Consider the following 24,113-nt stretch of genomic DNA (forward strand, 5'->3'; position numbering starts at 1 on the left):
TCTGTGTTATCATGGTGTAGCTGTCTGGTCACTGCTGGCTGACTGTAAGCAAATGACCTCCTACATCCTAAACAACAATAGTGTGTGTGTGTGTTAGACAGCTGTAGTTTTTTGTTTTTTTTCCTGAGTAACATCATGTTGATCAGTCTGTAGACTGTGACTCTGTGGGCTTTATGTAGGTGAAAACTGTAGGTTCTACATGTAAAAGCCAATGGAAGCACTTCTTCCAGTGTAGCGTGTTCCTGTGGAGCTGTGTGTGTGTGGGTGTATTTTAAGCATTCAGATTCTGGAGATGTTGCAATAATCAAACTACTGAGCTGTCCTCTTCTGCAGGGAGGAGCTCAGTAAAATCTGTAAAACCGACTGACTTATAGCCATTTTTGAGTTGGCTATATTTTGATTTACTGCGGTGGCCATCTTAAATTGGGGTGACAACAAAATTGAATTAGTTGTAGATCTACATCTAATTATTTCTTGAAAGTTTCATTGACAACCATCCAGTGGCTCATGAGATATTTAGATAACAGACACAATCAGCTCCAGTAGTTAATGACAAAGTTTTAAAACCAGATATTGTTTTATCTGTTAGTGCTTACAGTATGTGATGAGAATAACTCTCACCTACTACCACACCACATTCTAGCTTCTCCACCAAGGAGAAGCAGGTAAAGAAAAGGGATTGATGGTTCATGAGATGTTTTGGTCATAGATAGCCATATGAACACACACACACACACACACACTGGCAAAAACATTATCGCCCTGTGGAGGGCAATAACTTTGAAAAAGATGGTCGGAGGGACTCGGAGGTTAAAGGTTGAAAAAGGTCAAAAATTCAATGTTTTCTTATTTCTCTTTATTTTCATCATCTGGTTTTGTTTTATGGGACTGTTATTGCCTGATTAGCCCAGAGGAAGTATTCGGTGTAAACAGGAAATTCTCTGTTTGAAAACTTAGCAGCTTAGCCCGAGCTGTTACAGTGCTATACATGGAAACATGTTAATAAGTCCTATTATCTTACATTCAGTCTGATGAAACACTTCCTGATTCACTTGATGAAGTCTAAGTGCTGCTCCAAGAGGTCAAAACAGCAGCAGACAAATGCCCCCACCACACTTTCTTTTAATTTAACACCTGCAAGAAGAAGAATTAAGAAAGGCTTTTTTTTTATCTTGTTTTGCAGTTATAAAGTTATATAGCTACTTGTGATTGTTTTTTGATGGCTGAAGACCACACCTGAAAGGTAAAGGCATACAGTGTGCCTGGGGTCAACCTAATTCAAGATAGCTGTGTTTAATGTCATTTTAAAGTTTATATAACAGCTATAACTCTGTTGCTTCTCATGTTAAGATGATTTCAGTTTAACACTCTGGCACAAAAGATGACAGACAACATGTATTCTGTCAAAAGATGATAGGCCTTTAATTGATTTAACATGCATTTGTCACAATACAGAAAATTACTCATTGGCTTCTAATTCAGATCCTTTATAAAGTCATATTAAACAAGTTCTTTAGCTGTTAGAACACTCAGTGTCAACATTTCATACCCAGAGTGTTTCAAGAAATGAAATGCAATATCAAGAGGGAAAGGGAGAAAGGGATTTAGTACTAACAAAGAGGACAAACAACCAAAGACGGTGAGACAGAAGAAAAATATTGCGATACTGGGCAGTTGTGATGTCAGAGCAAAGGAATGTGAGCCATGTGGGCGGCAAACGAGAGTCAGGGAAGCAGAGCGTGAAGGCAGCAGTGGAGAGATATAATGATTGAGAGGTTCAGAATCAGAAGGAGAAGAGTCAGAAAGACTAGATGGGGAAATGGTGACAGTAAGTTGACCTCAAGTTATTGAATGAATATCTGTAGATTTTCTGAGATGACTTAAGAGTCTCTAACACAATCCAGATACGAGGGGTTTCCCAAAGGACCAATATACTCCTGTCTCTCTGGAAGGCCTTTGGTCTGAATAAAGTGAGTCACCACAGTGGGTGTGTTAGTGTGCGTGTGTGTTCCATGTAAACCAGACAGAGTGATGGGATATTTTGTCACTGAGCATGAAGCCACAGAAGAAGAGAACAGCAGGCTTGAAAATAACTTAATGAGGGAAACTGGGTTTGTTTTTTTTTCTTTCTTTCTTCAGCTCACACGCCAAATATGGAGACGCTCAGTATCCTTTGAACACGAACACACCCACTTTTCCACTGTGGCAGAACTTTGGTCATGCAGGCATTTCCTTCAGTCTCTAACGTCTCTCATGAAGGCCCGATCATGCACTGAACCAGGACAGCAGTTTCAGTGGAAATGGAAGGAGACTGTGCTATGAGCTGCTAGCGTCATGGTTTAGAGTTGTGTATTTTACAGTTTTTGTTGCTGCTGTCTCATGGTCACAATACAATGTAAATCAGTTTGGTGCCTCATGGCGAACCTGTGCATACAAGCAAGAATGCATTAAGGCCAGGGCCAGTTAATACCACTGTACCATGACTGAAACGCCAATTAAACTAGAAAAATTGAATGCTGGGTGCTAAATGACTGTTGATGAAGATAAAACTGAATTGTTAGGTAGCAGAATAAAACAGAAGCTAAAATTAGAGAAACTGTGACTAAAAAAGCCAGCAAAGTGATAGTTAAAAGCTAGAGTTAATACATTAATGGCTATAAACTAATATTAGGACAATAGCATCTAAAAGTTAAAATTACCAAACAGCAGCCAAAACCTTAAACTAGCAAAACTTTAGCTAAAAGCTAAAATGAACAAAACTGTAGCTAAAAGCTACGTCTAGTAAAACTGTAGCTATAGGCTAAAATTAGCATAACAGTAGGTAGAAGCACAACATAAACCCACAGCAAAAAGCTAAAATTAGAATATCAGAAGCTAAAAGTTAAAATTAGCCAACATTTTAAAATCCCTATTCAGTGCAACCAAAAAAGGTAAATGAAGTATAAAGTATAAATATTACAAATACCAAAAGTCTTACTACTAATCTCCTGATACCTAAATGGTTAAACTTACTGAAAGCATGCTAAAGTAGTTTGGTGCCGACAAGAAACGGAAGAAACTGTAAACAGGAAAACAATAGTAATGCTGAATCAGCCATGACAGTTGAGAGTTTGTGCTTTTAAAAGTGTAACCTGCTGTTTTGTGTAACTTGTAAGAAATGGAGCTGATGAGTGTATCATTAACTCAGTATCATCCATGATAGATTATTAGTCCTGGTAAATGTCAGTCAGACATGTTTTTAGATTTTCTATAGGTTGTTTGTAACAATGTTGCACAAGACTGTCACTATCAACTAAAATATCAAACAACTTTACATCTGTACACTTTGTACCTGAAATATGCAAATAAATAAGTAAATGGGCACGTAGAACTGCTACCACCTGATTTCAAACGTGGGGAAAAAACAAGCATTGAGAACTATTTATTTTTAAAACTCACAGCTGCTCTTTAAAAAAGTGAACAGACCTAAAACTGCAAAATGAACCATTTCTTGAAGGAATGCATATTGCCCACCTACTTTCATGCCAGAGTTTTAGACTAAGATCATCCTTTATTTAATAGTTTGAAGGGGCACTTGGAGGTGCTTTTAGATTTGTTGACAGTGAGTTTGATCCTGCTCTGGCCTTTGCCACAATTTTCACATTAGGCCGCTGTGTTCAACAATAGAACAACACTAAACATTTCTGTAATGTTTGTTCAAGTAATTATGGCTTGTGTTTGCACCATTTATAAGAGCAGCCTTGTGGCAGGGAAAGAACTCTGAGGAGAAAGTAAGTGTACTTTCACTTTGTGTAAAATAAGAACTTATTTTCGTTGAAAGAGATTACTAACATTGCTAAACCTTTCCGCCTAGCTTTATGACGAAAGCACTTCTCGTTTTTCTTCCTTTCTTGCTTCTTTCATTGAGCTCTGCACATGCGGGGCATAAGGCACTTTGGGTAGATCACAGAGCAACCTCTCATTTTATAACGGGTAAGCTCACCAGCAAGTCAGATTCCCTGTTTAGATGCATTTCTTTGACTAATGCCTAAGTATGTTGTCTTGTTTTGCTCCTCAGCTGTAATGGTGTGCTTCCAGGATCATCTCTGTGGTGCCAAAGATTAGTTTGATTTATAGTCCTTTTTAACAAGAGTGAAATAAGCATATATTACCCATGTTTTACCTGAGCATTAAACCAAGTGTGTGGGAATCATCAATGTGATGAGACCTTATAGAGCAGGCTGAAAATGAACTGTGCAGCTTTACATTCATGGAAGTGTTCAGTATTAGGCAACTTGACAGCTCTGAGTGATTTACTCACTGAATGAATGGGCCTAGCTGGAACTACTATATTTTATTTAAATGAAATCAACACATTCATTAATAGAGTAAAAATGCATTAATACAAGTACATTGATCAAATTTTGCATATTTAACTTGCACTGCATACAGGTGGTTAAAAATTACGATTTTGAATAAATGAATACAATAAAATCTTATCTTGTCCTTTTAAAATAGAGAAGTACAACAGCATGCAACATATTACACATTAATATAATATAAAACTAAGCTTGGAAAAACACAGAAAATGTGAAGATTCAAGTACAGCCCATGGTTTAATCATTTCTGCCCCCCCGTTTGGCAGCAATAATCCACTGTTATTGTCTTTATAACCATTTCTTTTTACACTGTTGCTTCAGTTTATTGAAGTTTCCAGGTTTTGGTTTATGTACAGCTCTTTTATGGTCCAAGCACAGTGTTTCATTAGGTGAAAGTGTCAACAGACTGGACCATTGTAACACCATTCTTTTATTTCAATCATTTTTGTATTGATTTGCTGCTGTTTGGGATTATTGTCTTATTGCAAACAGCCACTTAAGCTGTTGATGCATCAGGCCTCCACCGCCGTGCTTCACTGTTGGTTTGAGGTGTTTGTGCTGATATGCTGTATTTGGTTTTCACCAAACATGATACTGTGCATTATGGACAAACACCTGTGCTTTGGTCTCACCTGTCCAGAGGACATTGTTCCAAATGGTTGGTTTGTTTCAGTGGCTGTGGTTTTAGATGCATCTTTGCAAACCTAAGCAATGCTGCAGTGTTATTTTTAGAGAGAAGAGAGAAGATCTCTTTAAACAAGTTGTACTTGTTCAGTCTTTGTCTATTTGGACTGTCATGAACAACATTTATTATGCTAACCGAGGCCTGTAGAATCTGACCTGTAGCTCTTCTGTTTTTTGCATGGTCTGAATTCAGGGTGAATTTGCTGTGCATTCCACTCTTGGTAAGACTGGAAATTGTCTTGAATGTTTCCACTTTTGAAAAGTCTTTCTCATTGCAGGAAGATGAACCCAAAATTGTTTTAGAAATGACCTTTAACTCATACCAGATTGATGGGCGGCTGCTTCCCTAAGGTCATTGTTGATGTCTTTCCATCTTGGCATTGTCCTAACACACCTGCATGCTCCAGAGCAGAAAACTGACAAAACTCACACTGATGTTGTTCATCGGTAACTTAATATGTTTATTCAGAAGCTCCTGGCTGCTACTTTACCCCGTAAATTCTTTTGAAGCAATAGGAATGAACTTTGTTTTAATATTTACCATGAGTGCAGTGTCGTAGTTGAAAACTGCCAAGAAAGGCAGTGGGCAATGAACTTTCCTTAATGGAATGGTAGGTCTTTAATTTACAAAGTTGTGCATGTTAATTGCTTAAATACAGTCAAAGGCTTTATGACACAACTTATTAAGATATATTTGGTACATTTAAGTAAACACACAGTAGAGCTTGGCTTGATTTAGTTAAGCTTATAGAGAATCAAGTACTGACATCACTGTTTGTTACACCACCGATTGTGTTGTAATTTCCCCCTCAATGATGAATGATTGAGTCAAAAACAAAATAACATGTGGTAATGTTAATGAGGAAAAAGAATACCATGATACTGTCGTGTTACATTGCTAACAGAAAGTACAGACAGTGCGGCTGAGTGGGCTGCAGTATTAGCTCCTAATCAATAGAACAGATCCATACATATAATGTTACATGACACATTCCCAGTTCTGGATAAAAAAAGTACAATGAGAAAAGAGTGGAAATTTTCTATTTATAACTGAGTTAATTTTGAGCAAATCTTTAAGAGGAAGTGTGAGAGAAACAAAGAATTTGAGTTAGAGGGGCAGGCAGGGCGCTCAAGGGGGAAACTCAAGCTCTTCTTTCTGATTTCCCACGCTCCAGAGTTAGGAGTACAGGCAGCTGCCAGAAAGCAGTCAGATGGAAGTGGTGTACTTTTTATGTTTCTTTATCAAGATAACTTGATTCTTGAATAGGTGTTTACCCCTTTAAATCAATGTGCATGCATCCATTTTCTTTACCTTTTACCTTGACTCCTTTCCGGGTCCTGGAGCTGGTACCTGTCTCCAGCAGTCACTGTGTGAGAGGCGGGGGACACCCTGGGCAGGTCACAAGTCCATCACAGGGACACATAAAGACAAATGAGACAAACAATCATTCACGCCTAGGGACAATTTAGCTTTACCAATTAAACTAACATGTATGTTTTTGGTCTGTGGGAGGAAACCCATACATGCACTGGGAAAACATGTAAACTCCACCCAGAAAAGCCCCAGGCTGGGGGGGGGGGAGGATGTGATCCTGCAGCCTTCAGCATTAGCAAATTATCTCATAAACCAGTGGATTAATTTGAATTAAACTCACTGAAAATAATCATTGGCTATAACTTGGTCATTTTTACAGATGAGAAGCTAAAATTTGGTGAGGTAGTGGCAGAGTCATCCTCAACACACTCTTGATTGTTCAAGATCTTTTTAAATTTTGCCCTGAACTGTTGGAGTCAACTGTCTCTGTCGGTTAGCACAATATCTCATGAATTACTGGATGGATTTTAATGAATCTCTCAAAAAGTAATCATTGGATGAACATTTAAAAGCGATTCCCTGAATCTGAACATGTGTAACAACATTTACAAGGTTTACTAAAATGGCTATAACTTTGTCCCTAATCAAAAAACAAAACAAGACAAAACAAACAAAACACCAATATTAAGGTAAAATTCTGGTACGAAAAGTAGCTGGTGATATTGCATTTCTTTAAGGAATGCTAGGCCTTTAACCTATAAAGTGGATGCACTTGCGGTAGGTATAATCCTGTGATGAAGCTCCACCCAGGGTCAAATGGCGGTGTAAAACAATATTTATGTTGTTTCCATGGATTTATGCCATGCTTAGCATTTTTATGGCACATCATTTATAGATTCTCGTTATAAAGGACAGATAAATGTGGGAGCAAGCGGTGTCTGCTGCCAGGCTGCGCTGACATCCAAGTCAACTTCACTGTCAGTGTGGATAAGAAGGACTGCTATTCAAGGGTTAAAGTCTGACAGCTGAGCGAGTTACTGGTGGTCACATATAGCCCCTCCTCCCTTTCAGCTCAGCACAAATATGCTGCCTCAGCATGTGCTGGCAAAAACACGCACATACACACTCGCTCTAAGACACGTCCCTTCAGTCCCCATTCTTACAAGAAGAGCTTGGTGGCAGAGATCTTATTTCACATGGATAAATGACTTAATGTGGGTGTTAAATAACTTCTGAGCCTTTAGATTGTGTTGCTTCCTTGTGTCCACTCACACTGCAGTGAGAGTGAGGCGAGCACATAAAGGTAGAGCGTGAGTGTGTCTGGAAAACATTATTCAGATTTCTGCAGCAGTCAGTACTGAGTAGAGAAGTGGGCATCAAACGAGATGGGCAAAGTTTAATCTCTGACACAAACACCAGAACAAAGTGTGTGTGTGTGTTTTTTTTTGTTACCAAATAACAGATAGAGAGTTATTTTCACACAGTCACTTTGATGCATACATTGATTTAAAAAGCCCAGGTCACCAGCAGAGGGCAGTGTAGTCGTGACAATTTGTCAGTGTCTTCAGGTGGATTCACCTTTCCTGACCTTCACCAGGCACACAAGGCAAAAGGCTGACAGTGTGTGTATGTGTGTCTGTGTGTGTTTGTCTGTTTGTTGTGTTAACAAAATATCTCATCAATCTGTAACTTTCAGAGAGTATTCCTTGGATGAAGATCTACAGCTGATTAACTTTTGGAGTCATCTGTATTCAAGATGGCTAAGTGGCTTTAGCAAACAGAAAAATGGCTATAATTCAGCTAATTTACGGATATTGAGCTACACTTTGGTGTAGTAGTAGCTAACAGTTATTCCTATCACATACATTGTGTGCTACTTGATTGTGTAAGATGCATTTTTAAAACTTTGCCATCACCAATTAGAGTCAGCTCTGTCTGTCTGTCTATTAGTAAAATATCTCAGCCAGGGATATGCATTCCCTCAAGGAATGGTTGGACTTTAGTTAAAAGCAGAGTTGAAGAGACTCACCTTGTTTGTGGATAACCAAAGAGAGCCTTTTTGGTGCTACAGAATATTCCATCTGTAGTGGTTATGCAATGGTGAGGTGTTGGACGCTGCTGTCAGGATTGTAAATAAAAGTTGGAATCTTTTGCTCAGTTGACCAGGTTTGAAAAGAGCCTTTGTTTGTCCTGAGCCAAGTGGAATCCTGTTTCTTTGTGTCGAGCACCTTCATGGAAAAGTGATTAAAAGAATAACCTTGACCTAGATTTTAATTTTACCAGGGTTGAGTGAGGTAAGAGGAGATTTTTGAGAGTTTGTGAAACAAAAAGCTCTCCTCACAAGTTTTTTCCAAATTCTTTTTCTTTGCTCTTTCTTTCCTAACCTCTCTGCTTTCATAAATGTTGCTTTAGTTTTTTTTATTTTTATTTTAATTGCATTGTTCTTCGCATAATGTTAAAACTTCAACACTTAAACAAGGGTAGCAATACTTAATACAGATATGTAACTTGTAAGTACCCAGTAAGTGCAAAGTACTCACCAGATAACTTCTGATTTATACCAGTTTGTAGCGGGCTATATTATGGATTGTTTTAAACAGGTACTATAGGGTTTGTATTTGGTATTTACAAGGTACGTATCTGGTACTTACTAGGTATGTATGTAGTACTTACTGGGTACATACTGGTTTGTATTATGTGTTGCTACCCTATTGAAGTTTTAACAGGGTACCTACAGGGTACATACTTTATCTGGTACTTACAGAGTACCTGGTACTTACACAATATTTACAGGGTTCTTACAGGGTATGTACCTGGAATGTACTAAGCTGTATTATGTATTGCCAAACAAGTCCAGATTATGTGTTTTCCAGGCAGTACTCTAACTGAATTTGTAGGCTAGCTGTGAGATGTTAACATCAGTAATAAATATAAAAAAGTATGTGCTGAATCTTTGAATTTACAGGCTGATTCTCTTAGACTGACAGGAAGAAGTGAGTCCTCCTAATGAGGTCTGTAAAACCTGGTTCTTCTTCTGCTGCTCTTCTGTTTGAACATGCTGCTTGTTGCCTCTTCCAGTGCAGTCGAGAAGGACCAACCCTAGCTTCTGTTGTTTTCTTATGAAGAGCTTTACCTTTGCACAAAGAGGGAGATAACATGAGTTTATGTATTGTTTCAATCACAGGAACAAATGCAAGAATTTACCATTTTTAATTCTAGTAATAAGTTCTGGCTGTTCATGATAAATCCAGTCAGATGTACATTTCTTTTTCACAGGAGCTGTCTGGCTGTATTACTGTTGTTAGATTTGTGTTCTCTGCTGACATTTTGGTGTTTAAGGTTCATATACTGCAGACGTACAGTATTTGGGGCTTTTGTCACATGACAGATTCAGTACATGTAACAACACGGCAACAAAAAGGAATTTCATGTTTTTTGAGTGGGGGTCTGTTGGAGGTAGACGTGTTTTTGAGTTCTAACCAAGCAGCCATCAGTCATTTTGCATCGAGCAGTTCCTCCATGTCACTTTCACGGTTGATGCTAGATGACTATGTTCTTTCATTTTCTGTGATGGTCTGGTGACCTGTCCAGGGTACATCCTGCATCTTACCCAGTGACTGCTGAAGACCGGCACCAGCTCCTGGTGACCCTAAACAGGAACAACAAAATGATGGATAAATGGATTTATTTCCCTGCTTGCGCTCATTGGATTTTGTTTATTGGGAGTCCCCTGGTTAAATATTAAGTATCTGAACTGACATTTTTTTATTCAATTTGGGCCACTGAGTACAGTTAACTGGTAAGTACTTCCAAGACAGCCTTTTTTATTTGCTACAATTTGAGTGTTTTGCAGGGTGATGGTGTCAGAGCTTCTTTCAGTAAAACCAGTTTGTTTTTGCACAAACAATTTTAACAACGGAATATGGCAAGTTTACTCAAATATCTCTGGCTAAAGCTCCTTTAAAGCAATAAGTCACAGTTTATTTTGTCTGGTTTTGTAGAGTAAAAAGATCCCGTGATCAGGATGGGTGAAGTCCTTTATGATGCCAGCAGCTCTGCTCCTGCATCTTCTCATGTAGATGTTTCTGACTTTTGTAAGGCTGCTCCTAGTGATCTTCTGAGCAGTCTTGACCACTCGCTCGCTGCAAGGCTTTTTTGTCTGCATCGGAGCGGTTTCTATACCACACAGTGACACATGAAGTAATGATGCTCTCCATGGCACACCTGTAGAAGCTTGGAAGGACTATAGTGACCAATCCAGCCTGTTTGAGATTCCTCAGCATCCCACGAAGGAGATTCTAAACAAAAGGCAAGCTGACCTTTGTCTTTTTGTTTAATAATGAAAAAAAATCCATAAACTACAAATTTTCTGTTTTTCAAAATGTCACTGCTAACATTGTGGCGTTGATATATCCTCATTGACTCAGATCAGGGACACTAAACAACCACTGGGACGTACCTTGTTGCAGCTTTGAGATGAGGGGGGTTTATATGGATTTGGATTATAAAACAAGATTTAAAGGGATTTCTTTTTCAAGTTTTTATGTATAGTTTGCTAAGTATGCATATAAGATAATGTTTAATAAAATACATTTTATATGAACTTGAAAAATTTACATTAAAGTTATTTCAAGACTCTGATGACTTTCAAGTTTCAAATAATGTATGTAAAATAGTGCAGCAGATGTAGTGGAAACTTGTCTCAGTCTTTGTTCACAGCAACATGCCCCCCCACCCATTTGCCAGTTCGATGTCAGTTAATATTAGTGTTAACAAGCTGATGCATTAGACTGCTGATGCCTTTGATCTGCAGAGGCTGGGTGTGTATCTGTGCCTGCAGCACTGCTCTCCAGTAATTACACTTCTACTAATGATATTGCGCTATTGATGGTAAGTCCTCATGCATCACTGTTTACATCTGCCGTGTGTGTGAAAGTGTGTGTGCTGTATGTTTGCTAGATGTAGCAGGCAGCAAGAGCTGTACTGCTTCTGTTTTCTTTTCTTTTTTTAGCTTAGATATGTTCACACTTTGTCTCACAGTGGCATCAGCATATACTTTTCCTCTTATCGTTATTCTCTTAATGCTGTTCTGCTAAAGCTTTTGTCCTGTGTCATGTTGCATAGCTTTGAAATAAAACATGCAAATTATAAACCATTATATGCAGCTCAATCAGGAGTAGTGTGCTATGACTTTTCGTAGAGATATGTTGTACCTCGTAGACCAAATTTGTAAAAGACTGAGAGAAAAAAAATTTGTACAGCACTGGCATTTGGACAAAAAGCAAGAAAAAATCCAGCCCTCTCTGGAGCTCTACACCTCAGCCATATTTCAAAGTAGAAACATCATTCAAAGTTTAAACAGGTCACAGAAAGTTGGACCTTAGAGGTCTGAACTGGCATTTTGATACCTTTTTAGGTTTTTACACAAAGGCAGTTTAAGTTTCACTCATTGTCTCTCGTAAAGCTCCAGAATTTGTGGCTTTCTCTCAAATCTCCCCAGAATGCTGAGAGTGCACACCCAAGCTTCCGCAGATTCAGTTCTAAATTTTCTCAAAATATTCTCTTTAAAACTGGAAGTGAAGAGTCTTTTTTTTAAATTAGGCATAAATCCTACAAAAACACTCCAGAAACATAAAAAAACATTAGTTTTCTGCTTCTCACTGTTTTTCTCATTTTTGCACAGCAATTGTTTGTTTGAGGTTTATTTTTCAGTTTGTTTCTGTTTACATCAATAATATGGCAGTCAGGGAGTGACAGACAGGTGTGTGGTTACCATGGTGACTGTATGAAGCCACTGACAGTAGCAGCTTTGACATTTCTTCTCATCTTGGTTCTCTTTACACTTTTTCTGTAGTTTATATATATCTAAACATAGCCATTTTTCCAGTCATGTTGGATTTCTGAGCAGTAGCTACATTGGAAGCCTTCAAAATTTCTTCAAAAGATTCTAGTTCTTTCTTCTCCCCAGCAGTGGTAAAGACCAGATGTGTGTTTTGTGCACATGATAGATAAATAATGTGCATTATTTTGAAGTCTTGGAAGGAGCATTCAGTCGAATTTGGTTACTTTTTGGATTGAGGAGGGGGCAAATGGGAAAATGATCACTGGAAAGAAAGAGGAAAGGAGGGGAGAGGGTTGTGTGCTGCCCAATGCAGGGACTGGTTCCTCTGATGGGAGGAATAATAAAAGTGGGTGAAGGAGTGCTGAGTGGAAGAGGCAGAGTGAGGTGCGCATTCGGTAAGAGGAGAAGCCATGGCAGCTGGCTCTCAGGACAGAGGGGAGCACTGCTTCTAAAAACAAACTCTCAGCTAAATAGTGGTTGTGGAGCGGCGCTGGAGACCACATTCCTCGCAGCCGGACTATTGCAGCGGAGGGAAACAGAGAAACGCTGCCCAAACTGCTGGAGAGCAGGGCAAGAACCATGAAGTACAGACCTTTGGTAAGGCGCTGAAACACATGGTTTGATGGGAGCAAAAACGTTGCACAGAGTGTGATGGAACCGGGACATTTTTTAAGTTTCACTGATGCTTTAGGAGGAAGTCGAGTCTATACTTGTAGGATTGCAGTCAGGAGTAACAGGTAAGACATAATCTCCTGATCTGCTTATTGATGCAGGAGAGGGATCTGCTCTGTCTTCACACATTTATTTAGATTGCATAACAACCTTGATGGTGTGTGTTTTTGGGTTTAAAGAACACAGGTGAGAGTGAATTCCTGTGTTCTGGCTTCGTTGTTGCTCATCTGTCTTGTTTCTAATGAAAATCCAGTTTATAGCCGATTTTCTCTCTGATCTCACCATCTTCACATCTTCACCATCTTTGTCATATAGATGTCAGAATCAGATCTGTTTGACATCTATGAAGTAGTGTCCCCATCTGTGTGTGTGGGGGTGTGTGTTTGCACTGCCTCAGGGCGAGGCAATCACATATTGATGCCTCCTAGTTGTGCTGCATTCTTGGGCATTGGTTTAAATTAAAAAATAGTGTTAAGTTATAGTTAATGAAATATCTTTTCTTTAGCAGTATATATGACTCCTAACTACAAATTATGGGATGTAGTTTTTTTTAGATGAAACTCCATGTTTTGGCCCATTGTTGTGAGCCTTCAGCAGTGAATGTATGTGAAAGATAGATGGCTGACACATGCCAGAGGAGCATATTGCATCAGTAAATTCTTGACACAGTTGTCATTGTTGCCTGCGGGCCATTCGACTTTAGCTAAGAAGATAGTTTATACAGGGCTTGTCTCACTCTCTGCAGGTTTTCCTTGCTGGTTACTTTGTAACAAGCTTTAGCTATAATGAAGTGAAAAACCTTTGTGCTGCTCTGTAAAACAATTTTTTCTACCTGGAAAAAAAACTTGAAGACCCAAAAACCATAAAGCCATTTCTTCATGGAGTATCGGTGGAGCCAGGTAAGTTAGTAACCTGTTTAAGTGATAATGAAATACTAACTTGCAGGTTAAAAGCGAAGTGAGCTTTAAACCAGTTTTTGTTTTGGAAATTGCATCAAATGTGTTTTTAAACTCAGCTGTGTGTGTGTGTGTGTGTGTGTGAGACAAAACAACAATGAAACTTGTGCCGCCTCAGGAAGTCTAAGGTAGTGATGCACTTTCATTGGCTCTGCTGTCCCTTTAGGCAGGTTCAGTCACTAACCAGTACAGAACAATGTGTTGAAAAAGTGTTCACCCCACTTTTCTACTTTTTCTCACGTTACAACCACAAACTTCAAAGTATTTTACTACGATTTTATGTGACAGGCTACAGGGTTTCCTCAGAAAAGGGGCTAAACCCGGTGGTAGGTGGCCGTTTGCCGGCCGATCGCTGGCCAACAGTGATATAGTAAAAAATGATTAAAGTTGACAAGAAAGTTGAAAATATGGCTATTAATTATGTGATATTTTAAGATATTTATGCCAAATATTTACACAACTACTGTTTTACAAAAAGGCACTTTTGAAATACTTTTTGAAACAAAAATACAATTAAAATAAATACTAATTGATTGCACCTAATTTGAATCCTGATTTAAGTCACATTTACAAATAAATTAAATTAACATAAATGAAAAAGTGCAAACAAAGCACCAACACACGTCTCACATCAAGGCTAATGAATAACAACAGAGAACTCTGAAAAGCAGAGAGATGCTGGACTGTACTGTGCTTTTTGTGGCACAGGCTGCATGTTGGATCACTACATGTAACAACAAAACAAACCATATCTAATGCTGAACTTAATAGCATCATTTTACTGGTAAACAAGGATAAATTAGCTTGCATCATATTATTATTTTCACTAAGTACAGAACATTCTTACAGTATTCGGTCTTGTAAAGCCAACCGCTGAATTTCAGCTCAACTAATTATTTTTGGTTAAACCCGCTCGTTCCATGTTTATTACTGTGGCTCTGACAACATGCTAACTCCAGGTAGCTGAAGGAGGCTTGGCCTCGGAGCTCATTAGAGTCACACAGGGCTCCGCGAACAGCTCGCGGACCTGAGCGCGCGGTGGAGACGTTTATACTTGATGCGAACACAGGTGACACAGACGAACCAGCCCCGCTAGAGCACTGAAACCGTCCATTTTGAATGGAGCGTGGCGCGCGCGGTCATCGCGAAGTTACAAGAATTGGGAGGTGCACGACCACATGACTCGAGATCGCGCGGGACCTTCGCGCAGGGACGGGGAAAGTCCGATTGCTTCACTGTTTGCGCTCGCACCCTTGCATGGTGATCAACGCATCAAGTTGATGCGGGTGGAAAAAAAAAAAAATTGTATAAAAAAATCAATAAACAAGCGGAGCTTAGCCTGGCAACGAGGCAGGGAAAGCGTGGCGGCTCGCCAGGCCTATAATACACTGGGGGAAACCCTGGGCTCGCACAAATAAGCATAAGCAAAGATTTTTGCAAAACAAATTTGAAAAGTGGGTTGTGCATTTGTATTCAGCCTCCATTTAGTCTGACATCTCAAACTACAATCCAGTTCAGCTGACTGCCTTCAGGAGTCACCTAATTTTTAAATAGAGTCCACCTGTGTGTAATTTAATCTCAGTATAAACCCAGCTGTTCTGTGAAGGCCTCAGATTTTTATTACAGAATGTGAGTGATCAAACAGCATCATGAAGACCAAGGAACACATCAGACAAGTCAGGGATAATGTTGTTGAGAAGTTTAAAGCAGAGTTAGGTTATATAACTCTGCTTATAACTCACCCTATATGTGGTGAAAAACTAACACTTCACATCACCCTGAACACACTATCCTCTCTGTGAAACATGGTGGTGGCAGCATCATGCTGTGGGGATGTTCTTCTCCATCACAGAAAGGGAAGCTGGTCAGAGTTGATGGGAAGATGATGGATGAAGGACAATCCTGTTAGAGGCTGTAAGACTTGAGACTGGAGCAGAGATTCACCTCCCAGCAGGACAACAACCCAAAACACCCAGCCAGATCTACAATGGAATGGGCCAGATCAAATCATATTCATGTGTTAGGATGGCCCAGTCGAAGTCCAGACCTAAATCCAACTTAGAATCTGTGGTAAGTCTGCTGCTCACAGATGCTCTCCATCCAGAATGACTGGGTTGGAGCTATTTTGCAAAGAAGAATAGGTAAAAATGTCAGTCTCTAGATGTTCAAAACTGGTAGAGACAAACCCCAAAAGACTTGGAGCTGATATTGCAGCTAAAGTCAGTTCTCCAAAGTATTGACTTGGGAGATGAATAGAAATGCATGCCACACTTTAAAGTTTTTTATTTGTATTAAACTTTGAAAACCATGTATTACTTTCCTTCCACTTCACAGTTATGCATCCCTTTGTGTTAGTTTATCACATAAAATCCCAGTAAGATACTTTGAAGTTTGTTGCAATATGACAAAATATAAAAAAGATAAAATGGCATGAAGACTGTTCCAAGGCACCGTACTTTTGCAGAACTAGAATAAAGACCAGTTACTGCAGTTTTAATCTGTGTGTAAAGCTTCAGTGACTGTCAGCTCCTCAGAGAGAAGTGATCTCCAGCTGCTGGTTGGCTTATTTTGGCCCACATGCCCTCAAGTAGGCAGTTTAATTTTGCAGCATGCAGGAGACTCAGCTTGTCCCACCTGTCTGACTGCTCTGGAGAACCCTGCATTGGTGCAGAGAAAACTAAAACTTGCTTCCAGCATGTTGTTATGGTAATAATAATGAAAATGTCAGTAAACTTGGATCCTGTTCAGATTAGTAATGGGAGAATGCTTCCAGCGTTTTTTCTCATAAACCTGTACAGACGTGAACGTAGACTTCACTTCCCTCCACGTTAACACAAGTTGGTGCAAAAGGGTCGATTGGGTGTTTACCGTGTAAACATCTGTTATGTTTTGACCACTTTCTTGTTTATAAAAGCTTGACTTGTGATTACAACACAACCAACTTAGCACAGGCTGCTCAGGGACAGCTTAGTGTTGCACTTTATGATGCCTTTACTACGTTTCAAACAGATTCTGTGTTACTTCACTTTACTCTTCTTTGTTTCTTTTAGCCAGTGCAGAACCAGATGAGAGAAAACCCAGTGCCAGACAGCTGATTCATAGTGGAAAAATGTCGAAAAAAAGAGCTAAACATTTTGAGCACTTAATCAAAAATAAATTCTTCACTTTTTTGGTTGTCTTTTTTAGAATTTCCACAGATCACATGAAACAGAAGTCGGAGGAAGTTGTTTTTATCCTCTATCGGAAGTGACTGTCACACACCTATTCTCATTTTTTACATATATGAAAACTTGAATGTTTCGATAACAAAAGTTATCAGGATGAATCATGTAAATTTTGCTAGAGAGCTGGAGCATGTGGCAGTGTGCAGGTGTGGTGGTTAGCACTGGTGCCTGACAGTTAGAAGATCCCCGCTTTGAATCCTGGCTATCTGGCCTTTATGTGCAGAGTTTGCATGTTCTTCTGTGCAGGTGTGGTGTTTTTACTTCAGTTTCCTGTAACAATATCAAAACATGCAGGTTAGTTTAGTTGGAGATTCTAAACTGACCTTACGTTTGAACGGGAGCATGGTTAGTTGCAGATTATTGCCTGGTGGAAAAAATGTTTTTGTACATGTCTGAGTGCATGTGTGTGTTAAAGTGTCTGTTGCCAAACTATCTCATCAACCACTAGACTAATTATATTGAAACTTTCAGAAAATCATCATTAAATGTGCACTTACAACTGTTTAACTTCTGAAGTCAATTCAATTTAAGATTGATACCACAGCTATTCGACAGTAGCCAACAGAAAAATGACTAACTCAGTCAATTTTATAGATAGTCAGGTAAAATTTGATGTAGTAGTAGCTGAAACAGTCATTTGCAATGCATACTCTACTACTCTACTCTATATACTAGCGTGGCATCTTGCAGTATGGCATGAAATAACGCTGTTTTCAAGGTGTGACCACAACTGCTACATCAATGCTAAATACAAGATGATATTAGTTTAAAGGAGGATATAAATATTATTGCCACCTAGTGCTGCAGCATGGGTATTTCAGTGGGGTTTTTTTTAGAATTTTTAGGACAGAAAAGTACATAAATTAAAAAAATAACCAGTGTAGTCCAGATATGGTCTTAATTTGAGATCATATTGAAGTTGGATGAAAACTAGATGTTATGAAAGTCAGTATTTGGAGTCCAGGACTGTGCGTCTCCTTACAAAATTTAATCTGAACTGTTAAACTGATAAATATGGAGAAATTTTGATCCAAAAAAAAGCAATTTACTGAGCAGCGTAACCTTAAAATCCCAAGTACAGAGAGTTGTACCTCTGCAGGTCTGCTGCAGCTAACCTGGCTCCAAGCTGCACAGGATTTGGAAAACATGACGACTTAGGAGAGCCGGGTAGGCACGTAGCCTGGCGGAGGTACATAGTGTGGTGTTACTCTCAGGAAAGCTAAACAGTGAAAGGCGAATTGGGAAACAATGAAGTAATGGGCAGAGAGGGCAAGACTCTGAAAGCAAAGTAAGCGTTAGTGAGAGATGAGGATGTGTTAAGAAGGAAGAGGAGGGGAGAGGTGGGAAATGTGGCTCTGGTTTCTTTCCTTTTAGCCACCATTGTGCTTCAACGCTTTTGTATTAAAACTGTAAAAAATTGACTGGTTAAATAGCTAAAGAGACACATACAACACAGGAATTGAAAGCAAAGATATCTAAATACCATGCATTCATGTACTGCATGTGAGAGGAGCAAAAATGTCATGGTGATGATTGAAAACAAAAACTTTGACACACTGAGCCCTGTTTGTATACACACACAGAGATGCTGCTTTCTGGAGACATTCTGAAGAGATATGTGGAACTATAGATCATGTGATCATGGGAGAGCTGAGTGCTGGGAGAAACACTGATTAATATCTGAATGTAAACGTATCTGCATCTAAATATAGTGAGTTTTGAATCTGTTTGGGATCTTCAGAGCACTATACAATGTTTCTTATTGACCCCTACTCATACAGGGCTTTTTTTTAAAAAATATTTTACATTCTATACAAAGCACTTTTTCAATGATAATCATATTGTGGACAGTGGAGGTTGCAGTGTCTTTCACAAGTACCCTTCAAGATGCTGCAGAAGCTGGGGATTAAATCCCCGACCCTTCGATTGGAAGGCACCTTCTCTAACACTGGCCTAAAGCTGCATGTGTGTAGTCCAGTCTCAAAGGGATAGTCTAGACATTTTTGAAGTGATGTTCTGTCCAATGCTTGAAATGATCCAGTACTCTCCGATACTCAGTACAGGTACTTCTAAATGTTTGTCCTTAGCATATAGTCACTTTTTATAGTTCACCACCACTTCTCATAAGCCTGCTGGTACTTGATGTCAGTGTCACCAACGGTAAGCTAAGGATGAATCTTAAACTACATTACCCACAGGACATTGGTTAAAAACAGGAAGTCATGGCTCACTCTATCCTTCTTCTGATTGGGTCAAATATAGGGGATCAGATGACCCATGACTCACGTGGAAGGATAATTGAGTAAAGGTTAAGCACAAGAAGCCACTCAGAGGCAGAGCTGAACCAGTGCTAGGAATCTGATCTGTAATATATGTAGTCTGTGCACAGAAAGGGGGGATCTCTACTTTAGGGAAACAGTAAATCTGTTAGAAATTTAAGTCTTAACCAAACAAGATTTGATTGTTTAACCTGAGAGTGGAACAACACATCCAGGTACTCCAACTTTCCTGTCCTCTTTTGTCTTGTTTGCTGAAATTGGGGTGCAGGGAATGACACTTTTGATGTGTTTGCCAGGAAAACTGCTTCAAAAAAACTATAGCATGGGCATTTCAATGCCTCAATATTATAGGCTGTCAGGCAAGTAATTGTTCACTGCCGATCAATGATCACCAGCATTTTGTAAAAAAAACTTAGTAAATATGACTTTAGGTTAATAAAAACTTAATAAAAATGTCACTGTCAGAGGACCATTGTAGTAGCTTTTGAAGAGTTTAAATCAGATTATCTGTATCTTGACATTGAGCCATTGTTTTTACCTTGTGTTCAACCAGACATGCTCAGAGTCATTTTCCAGCTTTGCTTTTGAACTAAAAGAGGACCACTGGTGAAATTTTGAACCACTGTCAGAGCAGATCAGAGCAGAGTTGCTGTGAGGCGAGTCAGCTGTTACGGCCTCCCTCGTAGCCAAGCTGCTTGCCTGTTTATAAGCCTGTAAAGATAAATTATGTGAGTAGTTTGGTTAATTATAGAGGAGAAATGGAGCAGCTTGTGTTGACTAATGTTATTAGGCTGAGGAGTCTGCTTTTGTCTTACTTCTGTTTTCCTGAAGTCAAGCTGCAGACTCAGAAACAGTCCCACACTACTGCAGCTCTGGCTTCAGCCTTGTCCACATGTAAATGTGTTTTTCTTTTTAAATAAGCTGTTTTGTTGTTTCTAAAACTATTCTTGTAAACATGGTACAATTTTTTAGAAATGTTTTCATCTACTTGGACATGAAGAAATGACCCAAAATACTGTAGTACCTATGCCTATTGTATATGTGGCACTGTAACACTGCCACAAAAATACACCAAAAATGGGAAACAAGTCAAAGAGTACATTATGCATCAGCTTGCAACGTTATGTAGACTATATTTCAGACAGTAAACACAACAGGAAGAAAAGGATGGTGAATATAATACCAAGAATTGAATCTTTTTGTGAACTAAAGACATAGTAGAACATGTACTTCATGTCACATTAAACTACAAAACCGTAAAAGTGTAGAACAGTGTTCAATGGGACTCATGCCAGTCCAAATATGGGGACATAATGGACACTTTTCAGGCCCAGCGTCTAGTGAGGGATGGCTGGAGAGAGGGGGTTTCCTCACAATGTCCAAAGCAATTCAGGCTAAAGTATTTGTAACAACTGTCACTTACTTTTTAAAAAAACTCTTTTAATTTCCTACATTTTGTAAATGTATACTTAAATTAGTTTTTTTTTTCCTGCAACAATTGTTTTTAGTATTGTTGACAATTCAATAAAGAGGTCTAATGTTTTTGGCCTTGGATTGTTTGGTGTAATGATAAGAGCTCTTCTGTTAAGGGCAGTGTTGTTGTTCAGTCATACAGAACTGGACTGTTACGTCTGTCACACTCCGGGTTGTAGGTTAGACAGGAAGTGGGACTAAAACATCCGAGTTTAGGCTGTCCACTCAAAAACTCAAGGGTTTCAAGCTTTTCTCACTCTGGCATCCAATTTTGAAAAATATCATTTTGGGGCTCCTAAAAATCAGTTTTTGTGTGGACTCAAGATTGAAACAATAAAACACTTTGGTGTATTCACAAAACCCATTCCTGTGTGGAAGAGGCCTTTTAAAAAGCAGGGATCAAACATGTTCACACATATTTGGGTAAAATTTGAACAAGATGCCGTGCGTACGTGCGTGTGTGTGTGCATGTGCATTTTCTCTGTTCTGCACTGAAAAGCCTGTAGATGCAGTGAATTAATGGGCTGGGTGTAGCTGACAGGGCTGCTGTGTGGAATTTCAGGGAGTATTGTTAACTTTCCAGTGGAGTTTAAACAGTTATTGAGCTGTGCTGGGAGTCTTAATCTAGCATCTAGCATATCCTCTCCATTTATTATTATTTTTTCTCCTGTTTTTTTCCCTTTTGTCTCACTTGGCTCTAATTAATATGTTTTCTCCTCCCTCAAGCCTCCTCATGTCTTTATTAATCCATGTCCTCGTTGTGGTCTCTGGAGGGACAGATCTGCTGTTCTGCCTAACACAACAACACCTGCTTACTTGTGCTTGTCTTTTCTGTCCCTGCTCTGTCCTTATCCCGTCTTTCCCATCCTCCATCCTGCAGCAGGAGTTAGACTTGTTTTAGCCCTGTGCTGCCTGGTATACACAGCATCTTCAGCATGGATGTTGGGAACATTTGCAGTCTTATGCGCAAAACTCAAGCCTCTATTTTAGAACATGGCTTCCTGGGCAAACGCATTGAAGAGCTCAAACCTGTAAGTGTCGTAGTTTGGCTGCATGTGTCTGATGCTAAATTTGTCTTGTATATTTTTGAACATGTGAAACCGGGCGGGCCTTTTTTAGGACTTGGGTTGAGGCATTTACTTCCCCACAACATCTGGGCTTGGCTTGATCTCAGTTTTTAGAAGTGACAAGAGAGAGGGTGTTCTTTAAAAAAGAGAAACTAAGACTTTAGATTCTGTAGAAAGAGAACATTTATTCATGTTGCTGATCGAGTGAAAGTGAAGTCTGTGTTAACTTTTACACTTCACTTTTCTGTCATAGTTTAGAAGCAGTGAAGAGGACATTAAAACATGTAAACAATAAGATTTCATGTATTGTTTCCAGATTTGTACTTTCTTCATTTTATCTTCCTGTAAACTAAATATAGTTCTTTTGCAGCTGTTGGTCATTGTGAAAAAGGACAAACTAGTCACAAGGTTTTATTACTTAACTCATTTTTTCATACTTTAGGAGTACAAAAATGGCATGGCAAATATCTATCAACATGTTTTTGCCTGTGTGTTGCATGAAGGACAAAAACACCTTGCCTGACCCACCCCAAATGTTTACATTGTTTGTAGTCTCTATCGCTATTTGTAATGCTTTCTGCTGGTGTTTTTTATTTACTGACCATGCCCCCGCTCCCCCAGGTGGTAGCCAGTGACGGGGTGCGGGCTATGATGGAGTCGGCCCTGACAGCCAGAGACCGGGTGGGTGTGCAGGATTTTGTCCTGCTGGAGAACTTCACCAGTGAGGCTGCCTTCATCGAGAACCTGCGCAAACGCTTCAAGGAGAATCTCATCTATGTGAGTACAAGCAGTGAAGGATTTGGTGGCAGCTTCTTAGTACTGATTTATCTCAATTTTATTGACATTGTAGTGTTGCAACAGTCATTCCCACAAGACATTTTTTTATCATTTATAGACACAAAGATTTCTGTAAATGTGGTTATTGTAGAATTGTGACTCAAAAAGGTATTTCCATGTAATCTGACAGTTATCTTCTTTATTATTCAGACTTACATTGGATCAGTGCTGGTGTCAGTTAACCCATACAAAGACCTGGAGATCTATACCAAGAATCACATGGAAAGATATCGCGGGGTCAACTTCTATGAGGTCTCACCACACATGTAAGTGCACAACCTCTACAGAACTCACAGATACACAGCTTTACATTTCTGGATTTCAAATACATACTGTGTTTTGTTACCAAGGAAGGCAGAAGATAATGTTTTTGCCCGTATGTGGATGGGTGCACGAGTGTCTGTTACTAAAATATCCCATGAACCACTGCACGAATTTTACACAAAATCATTGGGTTGACATCTACAACTGTATAACTTTTGAAGTTGAACTGATTTAAGATGGCTGCCACAGCCTACTAAATCTAAAACACAAAAATGGCTATAGTCAGTTTTACAGATATTGAACTAAGGTTTGATGTAGTAGTAGCTGAGAGTCATCAAATCCATTATTTGTCAATAAGAGATTATCTTGGTTTAGGAATAAAAGGAGCTGGGTGATATGCATTTCTTCAAGGAGGGCTTAGTCTTTCATTTAAAATGAGTTCTTAGGAGTAGCTGCTGTTTTACCTGCAGCAGAGGGTGGTTAGTGAGCTCAAGTAGCTACTGTCACCACTTCTAGTTGGTCAAAACGGGCCCTGCCCACCATAAGACCTCATAAACTGCTTCTATGAATCTCCACAAACTTGTTTTGTATCTCCAGCATGACGCGAATGGTCTTTTGTTACAATTTGTTGGGTACTCTTTTTGTTAAAGCCACAGCTTGATGAAATTTCAGCCATTTACTGCCTGTTTAGTTTTTCATATTGTCCCAAACACTGACTGCACCCGGTGTGGTGGACATGTTTACTGTTGCCAAGTTAGCTTTGTGAAATATTTGCTTCTAGATCAGGGATGGGCAACCATTTTCTCCTAAAGGCAACACACAGAACTAGGACTGTTGTAGAGGGTCGAACCAACTCAAATCTGACAAATGTATAATTTATAAGTATTTAATATAATGATTTATGGTAGTGCTGGACGATATGGAAAAAATTCTATATCACGATATGGATAATTTTATATCACGATAACGATATATATCATGATATACCCCAATTACGTACGTTGTCAGTTATTCTTTGAAAAATATGAAAAAATAATCTAATTTCTTACCTTTTTCAAGCTTTATTTCGAAGTGACATTTAACTGAACTTTCACAAATGAGATCTGCTGCATTTTAGTGCAGCAATATATATGTACCTGTTA

The 24,113-nt window shown here is 39.1% G+C and overlaps 1 protein-coding gene across 4 annotated transcripts in view; it reads left to right on the forward strand.

Moving 5' to 3' along the window:
* Positions 1 to 24,113, forward strand: part of LOC108246542 (unconventional myosin-Ic) — a 90,000-nt gene that overhangs the window by 16,700 nt on the left and 49,187 nt on the right. For 2 of the 4 annotated variants that reach the window (XM_025010078.2, XM_017434147.3), the window contains exons 2-3: positions 22,492 to 22,647; positions 22,858 to 22,973. In XM_025010078.2, coding sequence (XP_024865846.1) covers positions 22,492 to 22,647; positions 22,858 to 22,973 — 272 coding nt within the window. Of the gene's footprint in view, positions 1 to 12,628; positions 12,797 to 13,632; positions 13,771 to 22,491; positions 22,648 to 22,857; positions 22,974 to 24,113 lie in introns of those variants that run through there. The other 2 variants (XM_017434146.3, XM_037974551.1) reach the window with 2 other exon arrangements.

This window comes from Kryptolebias marmoratus, linkage group LG2, assembly GCF_001649575.2.
Source record: "Kryptolebias marmoratus isolate JLee-2015 linkage group LG2, ASM164957v2, whole genome shotgun sequence".
In the NCBI taxonomy this organism is placed as follows: Eukaryota; Metazoa; Chordata; class Actinopteri; order Cyprinodontiformes; family Rivulidae; genus Kryptolebias; species Kryptolebias marmoratus.